General features: G+C 41.0%; 2 protein-coding genes across 4 annotated transcripts; one reads left to right on the forward strand and one right to left on the reverse strand.

Moving 5' to 3' along the window:
• Nucleotides 1-916: 916 nt before the first annotated feature.
• Nucleotides 917-5821, reverse strand: fam210aa (family with sequence similarity 210 member Aa). Its single transcript, XM_027163052.2, has 4 exons — nt 5638-5821; nt 3387-3736; nt 3190-3301; nt 917-1899 (listed from the first exon to the last, which is right to left on the reverse strand). Exons 2-4 carry the CDS (start codon nt 3710-3712, stop codon nt 1666-1668), a joined length of 672 nt encoding a protein of 223 aa, XP_027018853.1. The 5' UTR covers nt 3713-3736; nt 5638-5821; the 3' UTR covers nt 917-1665.
• A 328-nt stretch (nt 5822-6149) lies between these two features.
• Nucleotides 6150-13002, forward strand: rnmt (RNA (guanine-7-) methyltransferase). Of its 3 annotated transcripts, none has more exons than XM_047807821.1 (11): nt 6150-6191; nt 8101-8226; nt 8506-8641; nt 8791-8913; nt 9277-9392; nt 9543-9724; nt 10051-10215; nt 11446-11563; nt 11640-11735; nt 11952-11985; nt 12644-13002. In XM_047807821.1, the coding sequence occupies exons 1-11, from the start codon at nt 6165-6167 to the stop codon at nt 12679-12681; spliced, it is 1161 nt and encodes a 386-aa protein (XP_047663777.1). In that variant the 5' UTR covers nt 6150-6164; the 3' UTR covers nt 12682-13002. The 3 variants fall into 3 exon arrangements, with proteins under 3 accessions (XP_047663777.1, XP_047663778.1, XP_047663779.1); XM_047807822.1 differs by lacking the exon at nt 6150-6191 and adding an exon at nt 7356-7483 and having other exon boundaries at nt 8114-8226; XM_047807823.1 differs by lacking the exon at nt 6150-6191 and adding an exon at nt 7561-7585 and having other exon boundaries at nt 8114-8226.
• The last annotated feature ends 1936 nt before the right edge of the window (nt 13003-14938 follow it).

Here is a 14938-nt window from a genome sequence, read left to right on the forward strand (position 1 = left end):
AAGCATAGAAGCCTCAGGATGGAAAAAAGCAGCTTTTTGAAGTGTTCAGTGAGGAGTGTGTGTGTGTGTGTGTGTGTATCATGTACAGACAGAGTCTCCGGTGTCAGTGCTGTAGAACATGGTCAGCACAGAGGAGGTCACACGTCTGTACGGTTTCTCAGTAACATGATTACTGTGATCTTTTCTCTTATTAACCTAAAGACAGAGAGAGAAGGAAAGAGGGAAGGAGTTCTAGCAGGTTTCTGTATTAAACATAAGTACAAAGAGAGAAAAGTTTGAGGCCTCCTTCATTAATAATTCAGAGATTTAATGGTTGTGGTGTGAGAGGAACAACACGACTGGTAGAGGGAAAGAATCCACTTCACTCTGGATCACTATTAATCTGTTATATATAGAAATATATCGATGATGTCATAATATAATTACAATTACAAGCTAACACACACACACACACACACACACATTTGACTCATTCAGAGCTTGGCTGTGCTGACAGCATCCTTTTCCCTTTCTCTATTAGATGACTCATAGCTCAATTAATCACACACACACACACACACACACACACACACACACACACACACACACACACACACACACACACTCCCCCGTCAGAAGGCAACACACACCGAGTGGCAGGACTTCCTCATGTCAACAGTGTGTGAGGAGTTACTTACATTTCAGAGAGAGAGAGAGAGAGAGAGAGAGAGAGAGAGAGAGAGAGAGGTCAGGTTCTATTAGTGAAATCTATCTATCTATCTATCTATCTATCTATCTATCTATCTATCTATCTATCTATCTATCTATCTATCTATCTGTGCATGTGTCAGTGCATTTGTGTGTCTGTGCCTGTGCATGTGTGTCTGTGCATGTGTGTGTCTGTGTGTGTGCGTAAAAACAAAATGGAAAAAAGCACTAAATCTTTTTACTTTATTCAGTTTCTTCATTTCATGTCAGTCAATATGGAGGACGTTACCATAGCAACGATGCGGAGCCTCCACCGCGTTCCACACACTCCGTAAAAATCAACGACTCAGTTGTTTAAACACGAAACACAACTTTTGTTGATTCTAATCCAAGCCTTAAACCAAACATGATCGGATTAAAGCATCAATCTGTGTGATTAAAGGTGCCGTCTTTAACCTTTAGGATGTTTAAATACGTTTATAAAACTTATTACTGAAAAGTCTCACAAGTCATACATCTCACAAGTTTCTTTCCTTTCAGCCCAATCAGCCAAAGAGTGTGTGTTAATTCCCCTGATTTGTGTTCAACACTTGCGAGCTTGTGTGATTTGATTAGCGCAGGTTCGCTGGATTGATCAGTCTCCAACGTTTAACATCAGACTTGTTTCGTCCCGTACAGAAATAAGACGGAGACGTGACCCATGAAGCAGTAGATGGAGGGATCGGTTTAAACCCCCTGGTCAGAGTGCACGACAATCAGTACCTCGCATTAGCAGAACAGCGACTAACCTTCTTATGCTAAGCTATGACGAAAAAAACCCCAAACAAACAAACAAAAAAAAAAACGGGGTGGATCTAAAATGTCACTTTATTTTTGGACGAGTTAGCAGGAAGTGATGTCGGTAGTGCTGGTCTCACAAAAGCCTTTATTCGTTTATATCAATAGCTCGTTATTTACACGCGATGATGTCATCCGTCTTTATTCGGATTTCTTCCGGAAGCCCACTTTATCTTTGGTTTCCTGGAGTTTTTCGGAGAACTTGTCCTTGGTTTCTTCGATCCTCTCAGAGAAGCGGTCCTTCGTCTCTCCCATCTTCTCCTGTAGGTACTCTTTCACCGGCGGCGGCGTCGACATGTAGCCGTGTTTACGCAGATAGTTCACAGAGAGAGACGTGCCGCCTAATGTCAGCGTGTAGCGTGCCGGAGTGGCGATCTGCAAAACACACACACACACACACACACACACACTTACTTATTCCAATCCGTACACTATGGTGTCTCTGGACATTTTATTTTTTGTCTAGAGCAACAGAAGCTTTAAGGAGGATTTAATGAATCTGAATCAGAATGAAATTGATTCTTCTGATTCATTTTCAATTTTACAAACCAGAACCCATAAAAACCTTTGAGTCAGGTGTGTGTGTGTGTCTCTGTGTGTGTCCGTCCGTGTGTGTGTGTGCGTCTGTCTTTGTGTGTGTGTGTGTCTCTGTCTCTCTGTGTGTGTCTGTATCTCTGTGTGTGCGTCTGTCTGTCTGTGTGTGTCTCTGTCTCTCTGTGTGTGTCTGTGTGTGCGTCTGTCTGTCTGTGTGTGTGTCTCTGTGTGTGCGCGCACGTGTGTGTGTCTCTGTGTGTGCGTGTGTCTCTGTGTGTGCATCTGTCTCTGTGTGCGTGTGTTCGTGTGTCTCTGTGTGCGTGTCTCTGAGTGCGCGCATGTGTGTGTGAATAATTTCTCAGTCCAATTAAATCAGAATAGTGACTGTATGAGGAAAAAAAATCCACAAAATAATCCATGAAAAAACTTCATGTTTTGTGTAATTTGTAAACAGTATAATAAAAAGTTTCTGCAGTTAAACTTTAATCTGAAACCCAGTCTGTGAGCATGAACACTACAAAACAAATAAAGGAACCAAAAGCATCAGGAGATCAGGAGTGTTTATCACCGCACGGAAGAGAGCCGAAGGACCTCCACGAGTGGAAACATGTAGAATAGACATTTATGACCTCAAGAGGGCGACATTTATGACCACAAGAGGGCGACATTTATGACCACAAGAGGGCGACATTTATGACCTCAAGAGGGCGACATTTATGACCACAAGAGGGCGACTAAAGAAACTCTACACTTAGTGTCATTTATTACAAGACTAATGAACTTAAGTGTTGCTTGAATGCTGAAGCGTTTCTCAGTGAGCGAAGCAGTGCTACTTTACAGAAAGTGTAAAATAGATGATGTGTTTCTGAGAGAAAGAGCAGGTGGACAGGGTTAAGGTTCAGAACTTAGTTCAGAAAATAGTTACAGAAAAAACTAATAATGAATCATTTTAAACTAAGTAGAAATAAACTAATAATTTTGTGCATATTACAATAATTAGTAAACATGCACACAAGCACAACTTGATCATGGACATGAGCTAATGAGGGTTCCTGAGAAAGATCCCACGTCAGAAGTGTGTATTAGGAGACGGCGTGTGAGAGGAGAAACGCCACACTAATGATATCTGACCTTGTACATGGCGTAGGCCGTCAGCGCGTTGCCGCTCTGAGAATTCTCCAGGAGTTTCAGGAGTTTATCAGGAAGTCCAATGTGGTCCAGGAATGGAACCAGATTGACTCCTCTGAGGGGAAAAGAGAAGAGCAGTGAAGAGAGACAGCAGGGACGAAGGTTCAGTGAAACAAAAGGTTACATATGATGATGCTCACTTCATGGCGGCGTAGTAAAATCCTCCGAACCACATGCAGGAAGTGAGCAGGTGCACCGGGATCATCACTTTACCGTACTGCTTAAAGGTTCTCTTGAATCTCTGAACAAGGCCCATGGACTGGTCCTGAAGAGGATCTGCGTCCGGCGGGTCGTCCTGCCTGAGCGGACCGTCTCCGGGTGGAGTTCTCGCAAGAGACGAGGACGAAGTGCAGATCCAGTGGCATCCTGGACCCAGCTGCTTCTGAGAGAGCGCAAAAGACTTGCAGGACAAACGTGTCCAGACCTGAGAGAGCGGGATGAACCGCATAAGGAGACGCTTCACCATACCCTCTTATCAGCAACGATGTCTCTGCAGGGGACAAGACACGGAGAAGGGAGTTTAACTCCAAACAACCATTTCTTATTTTATTATTATTATGTTTACACTGTTACTAAACTCATCTAATGATTTTTTACATAGTGTGAATGAGTCAAGTCAAGTCAAGTCAAGTCAAGTCAGGAAGCTTCTATTGTCATTACAACCATATATAGCTGTTATAGTACACAGTGACATGAGACAACGTTTCTCCAGGATCAGGGTGCTACATAGAACAAAGACAGGGCTAAGGACATATAAGTAGTCTTAGCCACATAAATTGCAACTGTTCAACCTGGTGCAAACAGTGCAGGACAAGACAAACAAGACAGACAAGACAGTGCAGGACAAAAGACAGTGCAGGACAAAAGACAGTGCAGGACAAAAGGTTACAAGACAATACAAAAAAGTACAAAAAATACAATACACAAGAGACAATAAACAGTAACAGAAACAGTGCAGACCGACCGGTGTACATACTGTGTGTGTGTGTATATACTGTGTGTGTGTATACTGTGTGTGTGTATACTGTGTGTGTACTGTGTGTGTATATACTGTGTGTGTATACTGTGTGTATATACTGTGTGTGTGTATACTGTGTGTGTATATACTGTGTGTGTGTATACTGTGTGTGTATACTGTGTGTGTATATACTGTGTGTGTGTGTGTATACTGTGTGTGTGTGTGTATACTGTGTGTGTGTGTATACTGTGTGTATATACTGTGTGTGTATACTGTGTGTATACTGTGTGTGTATACTGTGTGTGTGTATACTGTGTGTATACTGTGTGTGTGTATACTGTGTGTGTGTATACTGTGTGTGTATACTGTGTGTATATACGGTGTGAATACTGTGTGTATATACGGTGTGAATACTGTGTGTGTATACTGTGTGTGTGTACTGTGTGTATATACGGTGTGAATACTGTGTGTGTATACTGTGTGTGTGTACTGTGTGTATATACGGTGTGAATACTGAATGTTAAAGCAATATTTCATGCAGTAACATTAGAATGAACAGATTCTTAGCAGCAGGTCCTTGAGACAATACACAGAATTGTGCAAAAACAGCAAATGACTGCGATGTGGTACAGTTTGTGCAAAAGAGCAAAAAAAAAAGTGTGTAACAGCATGTAAACAGACTGATGTGTCAGTGTGTGTGTTTGGTGTAGGTCTGTACAGTCCATACACATGATGTGTGTGTGTGTGAGTGTGTGTTTGGTGTAGGTCTGTACAGTCCATACACATGATGTGTGTGTGTGTGTGTGTGTGTGTGTGTGTGTTTGGTGTAGGTCTGTACAGTCCATACACATGATGTGTGTGTGTGTGAGTGTGTGTTGGTGTAGGTCTGTACAGTCCATACACATGATGTGTGTGTGTGTGTGTGTGTGTGTGTGTTTGGTGTAGGTCTGTACAGTCCATACACATGATGTGTGTGTGTGTGTGAGTGTGTGTTTGGTGTAGGTCTGTACAGTCCATACACATGATGTGTGTGTGTGTGTTTGGTGTAGGTCTGTGCAGTCCATACAAATGATGTGTGTGTGTGTGTGTGTGTGTGTGTGTGTGTGTGTGTGTGTGTGTGTGTGTGTTGTGCTCAGTACAGTTCAGCTATTCAGAAGTCTGATGCCTTGTGGGAAGAAAATTTGATTGTTCTAGCAGCCAGTTTGTGTCTCTAATAGCTTGATTAAACAGTTTCTATAAAATATCAGAGCCTAAATAAAACCCCTGCGACATTTTCAGTGTTCAGTGAAGAGATTCTATAGAAACTCTATATAATGTTTACAATAACACAATAATCACTAGTGTGTTGGCAGTAAAACACACACACGGCAGGATAAAAAGCCTTAAACCGGTATAAACAACTAGAACACACTGCACACCGGATGTTTACTCACATGTGTGGTCCGTTTCCGCATTTTAAATTGTACATTTCTTTCGAATAATCTGCTTGTCAACCATCAGCCATCCGCCATGTTCCTTCTGTCATTCACACACAACGACGCAGCAACCCGGACGCAAAGCCTTCTGGGAAATCGAGTGCTTAACCGCTCTCACGTTAGTTATAACGTTAGGCTGAAAAAACTACAATTCCCAAACAACTCACCTTCGCGGTCGCTTGACATTGAACGGAACGAACTTTATGGCAAAGCAGAATCAGAAACAGAATCAGAAGGATATTTATTTTATTTATATTTAACTCTGTGCTTCCGGTACAGAGACCACAACAACGCAGACAATAAAAGATGAGAATAGAATAAATAATACATAAAAATACGCATATGTAAATACAAATAGACAAAAAAAAAGAAAGAAATAAATTGAAAAAGAAATAAATGTATGTAGAGTGCTATAGAATAGAATAGAATAGAATAGAATAGAATAGAATAGAATAGAATAGAATGAGATGCAGGAATGTACTAGGATGGAGCTGGTAACTAATAAACATCAGGTAATTTATTTAAGGAAGTCAGTATATTACTGTCTCTAAGGGACATACATCATCTTTATCACTGTTCTATCTGTACACTAGATCTGGACCACATCATCATCATTTACACTGTTCTATCTGTACACTAGATCTGGACCACATCATCATCATTTACACTGTTCTATCTGTACACTAGATCTGGACCACACATCATCATGTACACTGTTCTATCTGTACATCACATTTCACTGATCTAGAAGCAGAAGTACATATTGCATAAAATGTGTATTACTACTGTAAGTATGCCCAATAGTACACTGTGTGTACTGACTATATGTATGAGCACATTGCACATTTTCACCTGTTAATTCATTCTCTGTTTGTGTGTGTGTTAAATTGTTTCTGCAATCTCTGGAGTTCACTCCTAAGAATTTCACTCACCAAGGCACATGTGCTGTGGTTATGTGACAATAAAAGTGACTTGACTTGACTTGACATTGATTCTGCAGTACAGTCTGAACAGTTTAAAGGTCCTCAGATGTAAAGCTGCCATTCAATTGTACAAAAAAAAAATCAGTATAAAACTTCTAGAATTCACGATGTACGTTAATTAAACAAATTAATTTATTTATATACTGTAATGATAGGCATTCTATTGAATAACCACAAGATGGCAGTATAGCTTTTCCTCCTGTGTTATGCTTATGTTTAATTAGACGAAGAAGTAGACAGAAGATTGTTGGACATAGACAGATGTTGTGAACGTCTATAATAAAAATAAAAATATAGCTTGCAGCTCACAGAAGCTAGCAGCACAAATGTTCATGCGTGACGTCTTGACTAACAGAAGGCAGAACATTACATATACTAATTTAAGAAAATCATATAATAGAACATAACTTTGAAAATAAAATTTTGTTTGGATCTCGAATTGGATTATTTATTTATTTATTTATTTATTTATTCATTTTAGTATTTTTGGTTATTTCTGTGTTGTTTTATGATGTATTATTATTATTATTATTATTATTATTGTTCTATTTCTTCTTGTTATTATTATTATTATTATATATTTCTATAATGTAAGAATTATTTATTAGATCAAATTATTTATGCTAATCAAAAACGTAACCTGTTTATTTACATTCTCTTACAGTCGTAGTTTTAGTGTTTTTATAATTTTGTCCAATCATATAGCTACGTTTATGAATACGAATTATTAGCCAATCATCTTTCGGAGGCGGGGTTGCGTCCACCTCCACGCGCGTGTTGACGTACGGAGAACGCGGGAGTCGTGATGGCGGAAGACTCGAGTGAGTAGCATTAAGCTAAAGGCCTTTGTTCCTCAATAATGTCGTGTTTGTTCTGTTTATAGAGACGTTACGACTCGCTTACGACGTACCACATGTGTGTGTGTATGTTTAGACGCTCGGAATGCAGCTTGCTCGTGTTTTTGCCTTCAGAAACTCGTCTTTGTTAGTTAGCGTAAGCTGCGTCGCTGCTGCCGAGACGTGGCTGTGTTTCAAATGAAGTCGTAGTGCACTAGAGATAGGGTGCAGCTGCGTGCAATGTAACGTTTAAACTGTACCGTTGTGTAGTGAGTTGTGATCTATTTGGGACACAGCCATAGTAATTGTTACTCTATTGTAGTGTATTTAAATACAAAGTTCTAAGGATGTGTGCTTTATACACTAAGGATTTAAAAACTGTCTAACTATTGTGTTTAATTAAATGTAGCTTAATAAAAAACATCTTTAAAATGTTCCTGTACATTTTTTAAACGATTTTAATATGTAGTTATTTTGATACTGAAGTGAACTCTTACTTTATATTGAGGGAAATCTATAGTGTTGACTTGTGTTCAGACTGTTAGATTATTTATAACGTGAGTAAATTATGAGTACTGTTGAGACAAACCCCTTGTTAACAGTGTGTGTTTTCAGGTATAAACTCAGCAGAAGGAGGAAACAGGACATTTCAGGGGAAGCGTCCACTGAAGAGGAGGCACGATGGAGACGAGGACGAAGACGAGTCTCTGTCTCCTAATAAAAAGCTGGTAATGTCTCTGATGGGTGACGTCCTGAAACTTTAGTGACGGAGATTCTGCGTAACGTCAGATAAACACCTGTGACATCTTTCAACTTCAGTCACTTCTTTATTACAGTCACCTGCACTTTACCTGCCCTAATCACCCATAATGTCACTTTCTGGGTCTGCGGTTACTGACTATTGTTGTAGAAAGTATTAGCACCCCCTCAAATCAAAACGCACAGCTGTATAGATATTATGTAAGTTGTGGTTTGTTATTAGTGCTATAAACGTACGTGTGTGTTAGGACACGGGGGAAGGCCACAGTCAGAAGGTGGCCACACACTACAACTCTCTGCAGGAGTGTGGCCTGGTGGAGCGAAGCAAGAGCCGAATTGTCCACATGCGCAACTTTAACAACTGGCTGAAGAGTGTTTTAATCGGTAACACACACACACACACACACACACACACAGGCCCCGGCCTTTCTTTGTTGACCATCTGACATCTTTTCTGGCCCCAGTAGTCAGAAACTTGTATAGTCTGCACGTCCTGTAATATTATGTGCATTTAAAATTGTGTGTGGTTTCAGGTGAGATTCTGGACACGGTGCGGCGTAACAGGAGGGAGGTGTGTGTGCTGGATCTGGGCTGTGGGAAAGGAGGAGATCTGCTGAAGTGGAGGAAGGGACGGATCAGCAGGCTGGTGTGTGCAGGTAAACCACTCTCCTATTATTAACACCATCACCTGTAGAACCCAAACCTACCAAACTGCCTGAACACAGTTACAGTGTAGTCGGGTCGATCAGATCAACTGTACGTGTGGCGTTTCCTGTCTGATCTGGGAAAAAGTTCTGTTGATTTAAATTGAAAATATTCTCTTGCATTTTCACATCTGCCTTAAAAATCAAATATATTTTTACATTCTTTCTTCTCTCTCTGTCTCTCTCTGTCTCTGTCTCTGTCTCTCTCTCTGTATCTGTCTCTGTCTCTCTTTCTTTCTCTCTCTCTCTCTCTCTCTCTCTCTCTCTCTCTCTCTCTCTCTCTCTCTCTCTCTCTCTCGTGTGTGTATCTATCAGACATTGCTGGTGTGTCAGTAGATCAATGTCAACAGCGTTACACTGACATGAAGAAGAGGAGTCACCCTAATGAACGCATCTTCACTGCTGAGTTCATCACTGCTGACTGCTCCAGGGTAAACACACACACAAACACAAACACACACTCACATGCACAATATATTTGAAAGATCAAATCACTGAACATGTTTTACTCTGTAAAGGAATGATCTGACATGAGGTATGTGTGTGTGTGTGTGTGTGTGTGTGTGTGTGTGTGTGTGTAGGAGCTGCTGAGTGAGAAGCTGAGTGACCCTGAAATGCAGTTTGATGTGTGTAGTTGTCAGTTTGTGTATCATTACTCGTTCGAGAGCCAGCAGCAGGCCGACACCATGCTGAGGAACGCCTGCGAGAGGCTCCGCCCCGGGGGATTATTTATGGGAACCACACCCGACGCTTATGAGCTGGTGTATGTACACACACACACACACACACGTTACACCTTAATGTAAAACAAACAGCTGCAAATTAGAATGAGAAGAAAAGGAGCGAGAGAAAGAGAGGGGACAATGAAGGGGGGGGGCTGACCCTCGCCCCACCTATATAACCTGATGATGATTTATTAAACGTGATCATGATTAGTAATTTGTGGAAATTTAAATTCGGTAATTTTGCTCGTCTTCCGTTCAGTGACAGGTTTCATCCTCACTTCCTTATAGGACGTCTCTGTCCGTTGATGTGGTCTCTACAGGACCGCGAGAGCGTTAGTTCACTACTACTTCTCTCTGTGTGCAGAAAACGTCTGGAGCAGTCGCCTTCCAACAGCTTTGGGAACGAGGTGTACCGTGTGACGTTCCAGAAGAAAGGTGACTACCCTCTGTTCGGCTGTCAGTATGACTTCAACCTGGAGGGAGTCGTGGACGTGCCCGAGTTCCTGGTGTATTTCCCGCTGTTTGTGGAGTGAGTCTCCTCCTGATGTTCTTATCCAAAAAGTGCTTTAGAGTCTGGATGAACACATGAACACTGGCTCACTAGGTTACAGAGTTAGGAAACATCAAGTTAAATCTTCAGGGTGTTTATTTTATTTTAACAAACACACACAAGCGTTAAAAGTGTTAGTTGAAGTGTTTCAGGCAGGACATCACACGTGATTTACAGACAGCCGGTGACTCTGCTGTTCAGACATCTAGGTGAAGTTCATTCCTCATCTTACCCTGAGAGATGGTGGACCAGTGGTGCAGTGCTGGTAGGACCTCAGGGCTCTGAGGGAGCGAGGTGCAGTGTGAGGAGTGATGAGGGCTTTGAGGTAAAAGGGAGCTGCTCTCTCTTGTAGACAATCTAATATCTGAGGGTGGGAAAGAGAAGATAAGTTGTGTTTCATCAGCATAGCGGAAATAACTTCACCAAGAGAGTGCGGAACCAGGGAGAAAAGAAGAGGACCGAGTACTGAGCCCTGTGGGACACCAGGACTGTCTCTGTGGAATGAGCTGCTTTAAAGCCAGACTGGTTGGGATCTTGGAGGTTGTTCAGTGAGAGATAGACAGACAGTTGATTAAAGACAACAAGTTCAAGGATTTTTGAAAGAAACAAGAGAAGTGATACCGGTCTGTAGTTACTGATGTCTGATGGATCCAGAGCAGGTTTCTTCAGGATGGGAATAACCCTCTCGCAGTCTGGGAGGACGAAGCAGGTGTAGCCGGAGGGGGGGTGTGAGTAGAGAAGAGATGATGTATAGATTACGAGGGTCTTGGACAGCCTTTCTTGTAGCTCTGTGATACTTCTTACACATGATACACACTGAGAAGGAAGTAGAAAAAGAGGAGGAGGATGTGTGATCCACTTTGAAGTAGGGTTTATATTTACTTTATAGAATCATTGTGATATAACCACCTCCATTTATATTATTATTATTATTATTTAAGCAGTTGTATTGGCACTGAGGGCTCTGTGGTGCAGATCCGACATTTTACTCAAATCAGTTGAAATAAGTGAATAACTAAAAGGAAATCCACATGAACAGCCAGGGAACACGAACCGCTCAGTATCGCCTCGTGTGATGGTGTAATACAGTGAGCGAGCAGCAGGGGGCGCTCACGCTCTGTCATTAAAATAACCAGAGCAGTTCACGTAATTAGTGTAGAATTCTACAATAGAATGTTTATAAACAATGTTTTATTGTCTGTTCATCAGAATGGCAAAAAAGTACAACATGCGTCTGGTGTATAAAAAAACTTTCCACCAGTTCTTTGAGGAGAAGATAAAAGACGAGAGGAACAAAAGTCTCATGCAGAGGATGCATGCACTCGAGGTTTGTGTGTGTGTGTGTGTCTGCTTTGTTAGTCTGTATGTCTTGCTCACTGTGTGTGTGTGTGTGTGTGTGACAGCAATACCCGGCTGACAGAGGCAGGTTGGTGTGTGATGGTGTGAAGGAGTATGAACACGCTGAGAGGAGAAAGAACACCGGGGTCTCACTGCCACTGGTCAGAACCCATATACACACACACACACACACACACACACACACTCACACGACAGTAAAAAACACAATTGGAACACACTTTAGCATTATGCACACAACACCACACCTGCAGCATGTCTTTCCCATGTTTACCACAACTGTTTATCAGAAAGCTGCAATATTGGCACAAATTTATATTTTTGTGTGCGCACCTGCCTAACATCTCATCTGTTCACAGGGGACGCTGTCCAGGTCGGAGTGGGAAGCTACAAGTACGTATAAAATCAGTTTCTCTACATTAACTCAGTGTAATGATGTAAAACAGTGCAACAGTCGACTCGTACCGATAATCAGGGACATCTGTGGTAACTATGGAAACCTAAATCTGCTACGACGTCATAGAGTTTATCTAAACTGGTTTTAGTAAAAACAGAAGAGAACATAATGTAGTGTGTGAGTTTGTTGTGTGACATAAATCCAGTCCCGCTGACTCACACCTTATCAGCAGAGACACTAGCAAGAGTTCTCGCTCTAAAACAGGGGAAAAGTCCAGGCTTTAGTTCCCCTGATACAAGTGACAGAGACGTACTGACAGAGACGTACTGACAGAGACGTACTGACAGAGACGTACTGACAGAGACGTACTGACAGAGACGTACTGACAGAGACGTACTGACAGAGACGTACTGACAGAGACGTACTGACAGACATACGACGATCGAGTACGATGCACCTTCTCATAATATCATCATAACTATCCTCCCTGGAAGCCCCGCCCCTTTTCTCCTGCGTTATTATTTCATTATTATTAGTGTCGAGTCGTGAACTCTGTCCTATTTTTTGTTGGGTTATTTGTGAGTTTGATGAAAAAATATTTGGAAAAATATTTGTTTCTGAGATTACTGATTGAAACTCTTCTTTGTGCTGTAGGTATTTACATGGTGTTTGTGTTCGAGAAGATGGTCTGAAGTGAACCTCAAACATCACCTGGGTTATTTCTCTCTCTCTCTTTATCTCTCTCTCTCTCTCTCTCTCTCTCTCTCTATCTTTCTCTCTCTCTCTCTTTATCTCGCTTTCTCTCTCTCTCACCTTTTTTTTAATTCACAAGCTGGGCAAAGCTGCTAAGTTTCCTTTTCACACATGGCTACTAAAGGGGTGTGTATGTGTGTGTGTGTGTGTATGCGTATAAAACAGCTGTATGTGCTGTTTTTCAGGCTGTAACTGTGTTTATCTTGTGATAAACTGGTACACTGTTGGATGAAGATGTAAAATAAAAGTGTAAAACATGACCAACGATCTGAGACTTTTATTTGCTGATTTTAGGCAAGGCAAGTTTATTTGTATAGCACATTTCATACACAGAGGTCATTTTTAAAGTCAGTGGGCAGCATAAATGGTGTGTTTCATGTTGGAAGGTAATGCTGAAAAAAAGCATCATTGAAATGGTAAGGAATCATATTCATCCCACACATTCAGTTCATATCTATACTTTTAAAGTACTTAAAGAAACCTAATGTAAGTTTGGCTTGAATAACCAATAATGTTATCAAACGTATACTTGGGCTTTGGAATTGAAATATTGTAATTCAGCAAATGGTCAACTTATCCTATGATGTTCCAACTGCTCTTTATTATAGCAATATAATTTTCAGTTAAAGTGTTCCCTTTCTAAAAAGATTTATTGTTTTAAATGTATTACGTTTCCTGTGCTTCAGGTGCAATGTGACTGTTGCGTCCCCATATTATTGTTTGTTTTTGTTTTTTGTTTTTCTCTTTTGTCCTAACTTTTGCTTTAACACATCAATTTGTGTCTGACGCATGGTGATGACAACGCGCAGCTCCACCAATGAGTGCGCCCTACATGTGATTTAAAAGGCACACCTGTGCAGGAGGCAGGAGTTCTCTGGCACGCGGCATTCTTTTGGTTGTCTGGTGGTTGTCTCGTGTGGTTTTTGTTTTGTCCTGTACCATCCTTGTATTAATTTGTTGGTTAAGTCTGTGTTCTTTGCTGTATCAGTGTTCCATGCCTCATTCAGGTCGTGTCTCTCTGGTGTTTCTTATCGACTGTTATCTGGTTGATCAAATATCAAATGACAGTATTAAACGGGGAAAGAGAGAGAACAGGTAAGACATCACGTGATGTACATATGCAACACTGAGCCACTGCTACTTGTATAGAACACTAGGTTAGTGACACGTGCCACCCCTGTATTTTTTGTTTCTAGTAAGTAGTGTATTTAGGGCATCTTGCACGCTGAAGGTTTTTCTTTTCGTTTACTGTATGGTTTATCGTGATGGTTGAGTTAGTTCGATTAGAAGTTTTGTTTCCGGTTTAGCAAGATTGTTTTTGTTTCTTTCATTGATTTGGCACGGTCTTGTTCTTTTCTCTTGTCCCTGTTCTAATGTGAATTATTTTGGGTTTTGTTCTCGACTGTATATAGTTTGTAAATTTATGTATATAATGTTTGGATTAGTTGGTGATGGTTCACCTGAATAAAAGACACTAATGTGGACTTGGTGGTTTCCAATTATTACTTATTTCCAGTACACGTTCAATGTTTTAATGTTGCACCCTTGACCCCTAGACAAATACAAAAAGGGTTTGTAACAGTGACCTCTGTTGAAGGTTGGAACATTCTGAATGTGCCGAATACACAATAGATGTTTGGGATGCTCTGGATCGGCGTATACCACAGCGTGTACAGTGAACAGCGTTCCTGCCAATATCCAGCAACTTCACACAGCCATTGAAGAGGAGTGGACCAACATTCCACAGGCCACAATCAACAACCTGATCAACTCTATGTGAAGGAGATGTGTTGGCCTGCGTGAGGCAAACGGTGTGAAGACCAGCGAAAGTGCTATATATTTAAATATTATACAATAAAATGTTAACACATCAATTTGTGATAGCCTGAGTGGTTTTATGACCCCAATACAGTAAAACTGCACATTTCATTGTATAATATTTAAATATATAGCACTTTCACTTGTCTTCACATCTTGATCACTGGCCTTAAAAAGAGCAAACTGCAAAATTCATGTTTTAGTACAAATATACAGTATATATTTTTACTGATTTGTTTTGAGCAGTCAATCCATCAATGATATACAAACAAACCAGCACCACATCTTGTAAAAGAGCGCGAGTGTGTGTGTGTGTGTGTGTGTGTGTGCATGCGCGTGCGTGCGTCTCTGCCCTTCCCCCCTCTGCAGTATAAACTG

The sequence above is a fragment of the Tachysurus fulvidraco genome, chromosome 24 (genome assembly GCF_022655615.1).
Source record: "Tachysurus fulvidraco isolate hzauxx_2018 chromosome 24, HZAU_PFXX_2.0, whole genome shotgun sequence".
NCBI lineage: Eukaryota > Metazoa > Chordata > Actinopteri > Siluriformes > Bagridae > Tachysurus > Tachysurus fulvidraco.

What these genes read in the sequence shown, in the direction of transcription:
- fam210aa (XM_027163052.2), bottom strand. Translation starts at nt 3,712, where the DNA reads ATGGTGAAGCGTCTCCTTATGCGGTTCATCCCGCTCTCTCAGGTCTGG. An exon ending in TTTTACTACGCCGCCATGAA is followed by an intron (nt 3,302 to 3,386) that starts GTGAGCATCATC and finishes TTTTCCCCTCAG; the next exon opens with AGGAGTCAATCTGGTTCCAT. An exon ending in CGGCCTACGCCATGTACAAG is followed by an intron (nt 1,900 to 3,189) that starts GTCAGATATCAT and finishes TGTGTTTTGCAG; the next exon opens with ATCGCCACTCCGGCACGCTA.
- rnmt (XM_047807821.1), top strand. Translation starts at nt 6,165, where the DNA reads ATGGAGCTGGTAACTAATAAACATCAG. An exon ending in CCCGACGCTTATGAGCTGGT is followed by an intron (nt 9,725 to 10,050) that starts GTATGTACACAC and finishes CTCTGTGTGCAG; the next exon opens with AAAACGTCTGGAGCAGTCGC. An exon ending in TATTTCCCGCTGTTTGTGGA is followed by an intron (nt 10,216 to 11,445) that starts GTGAGTCTCCTC and finishes TCTGTTCATCAG; the next exon opens with AATGGCAAAAAAGTACAACA.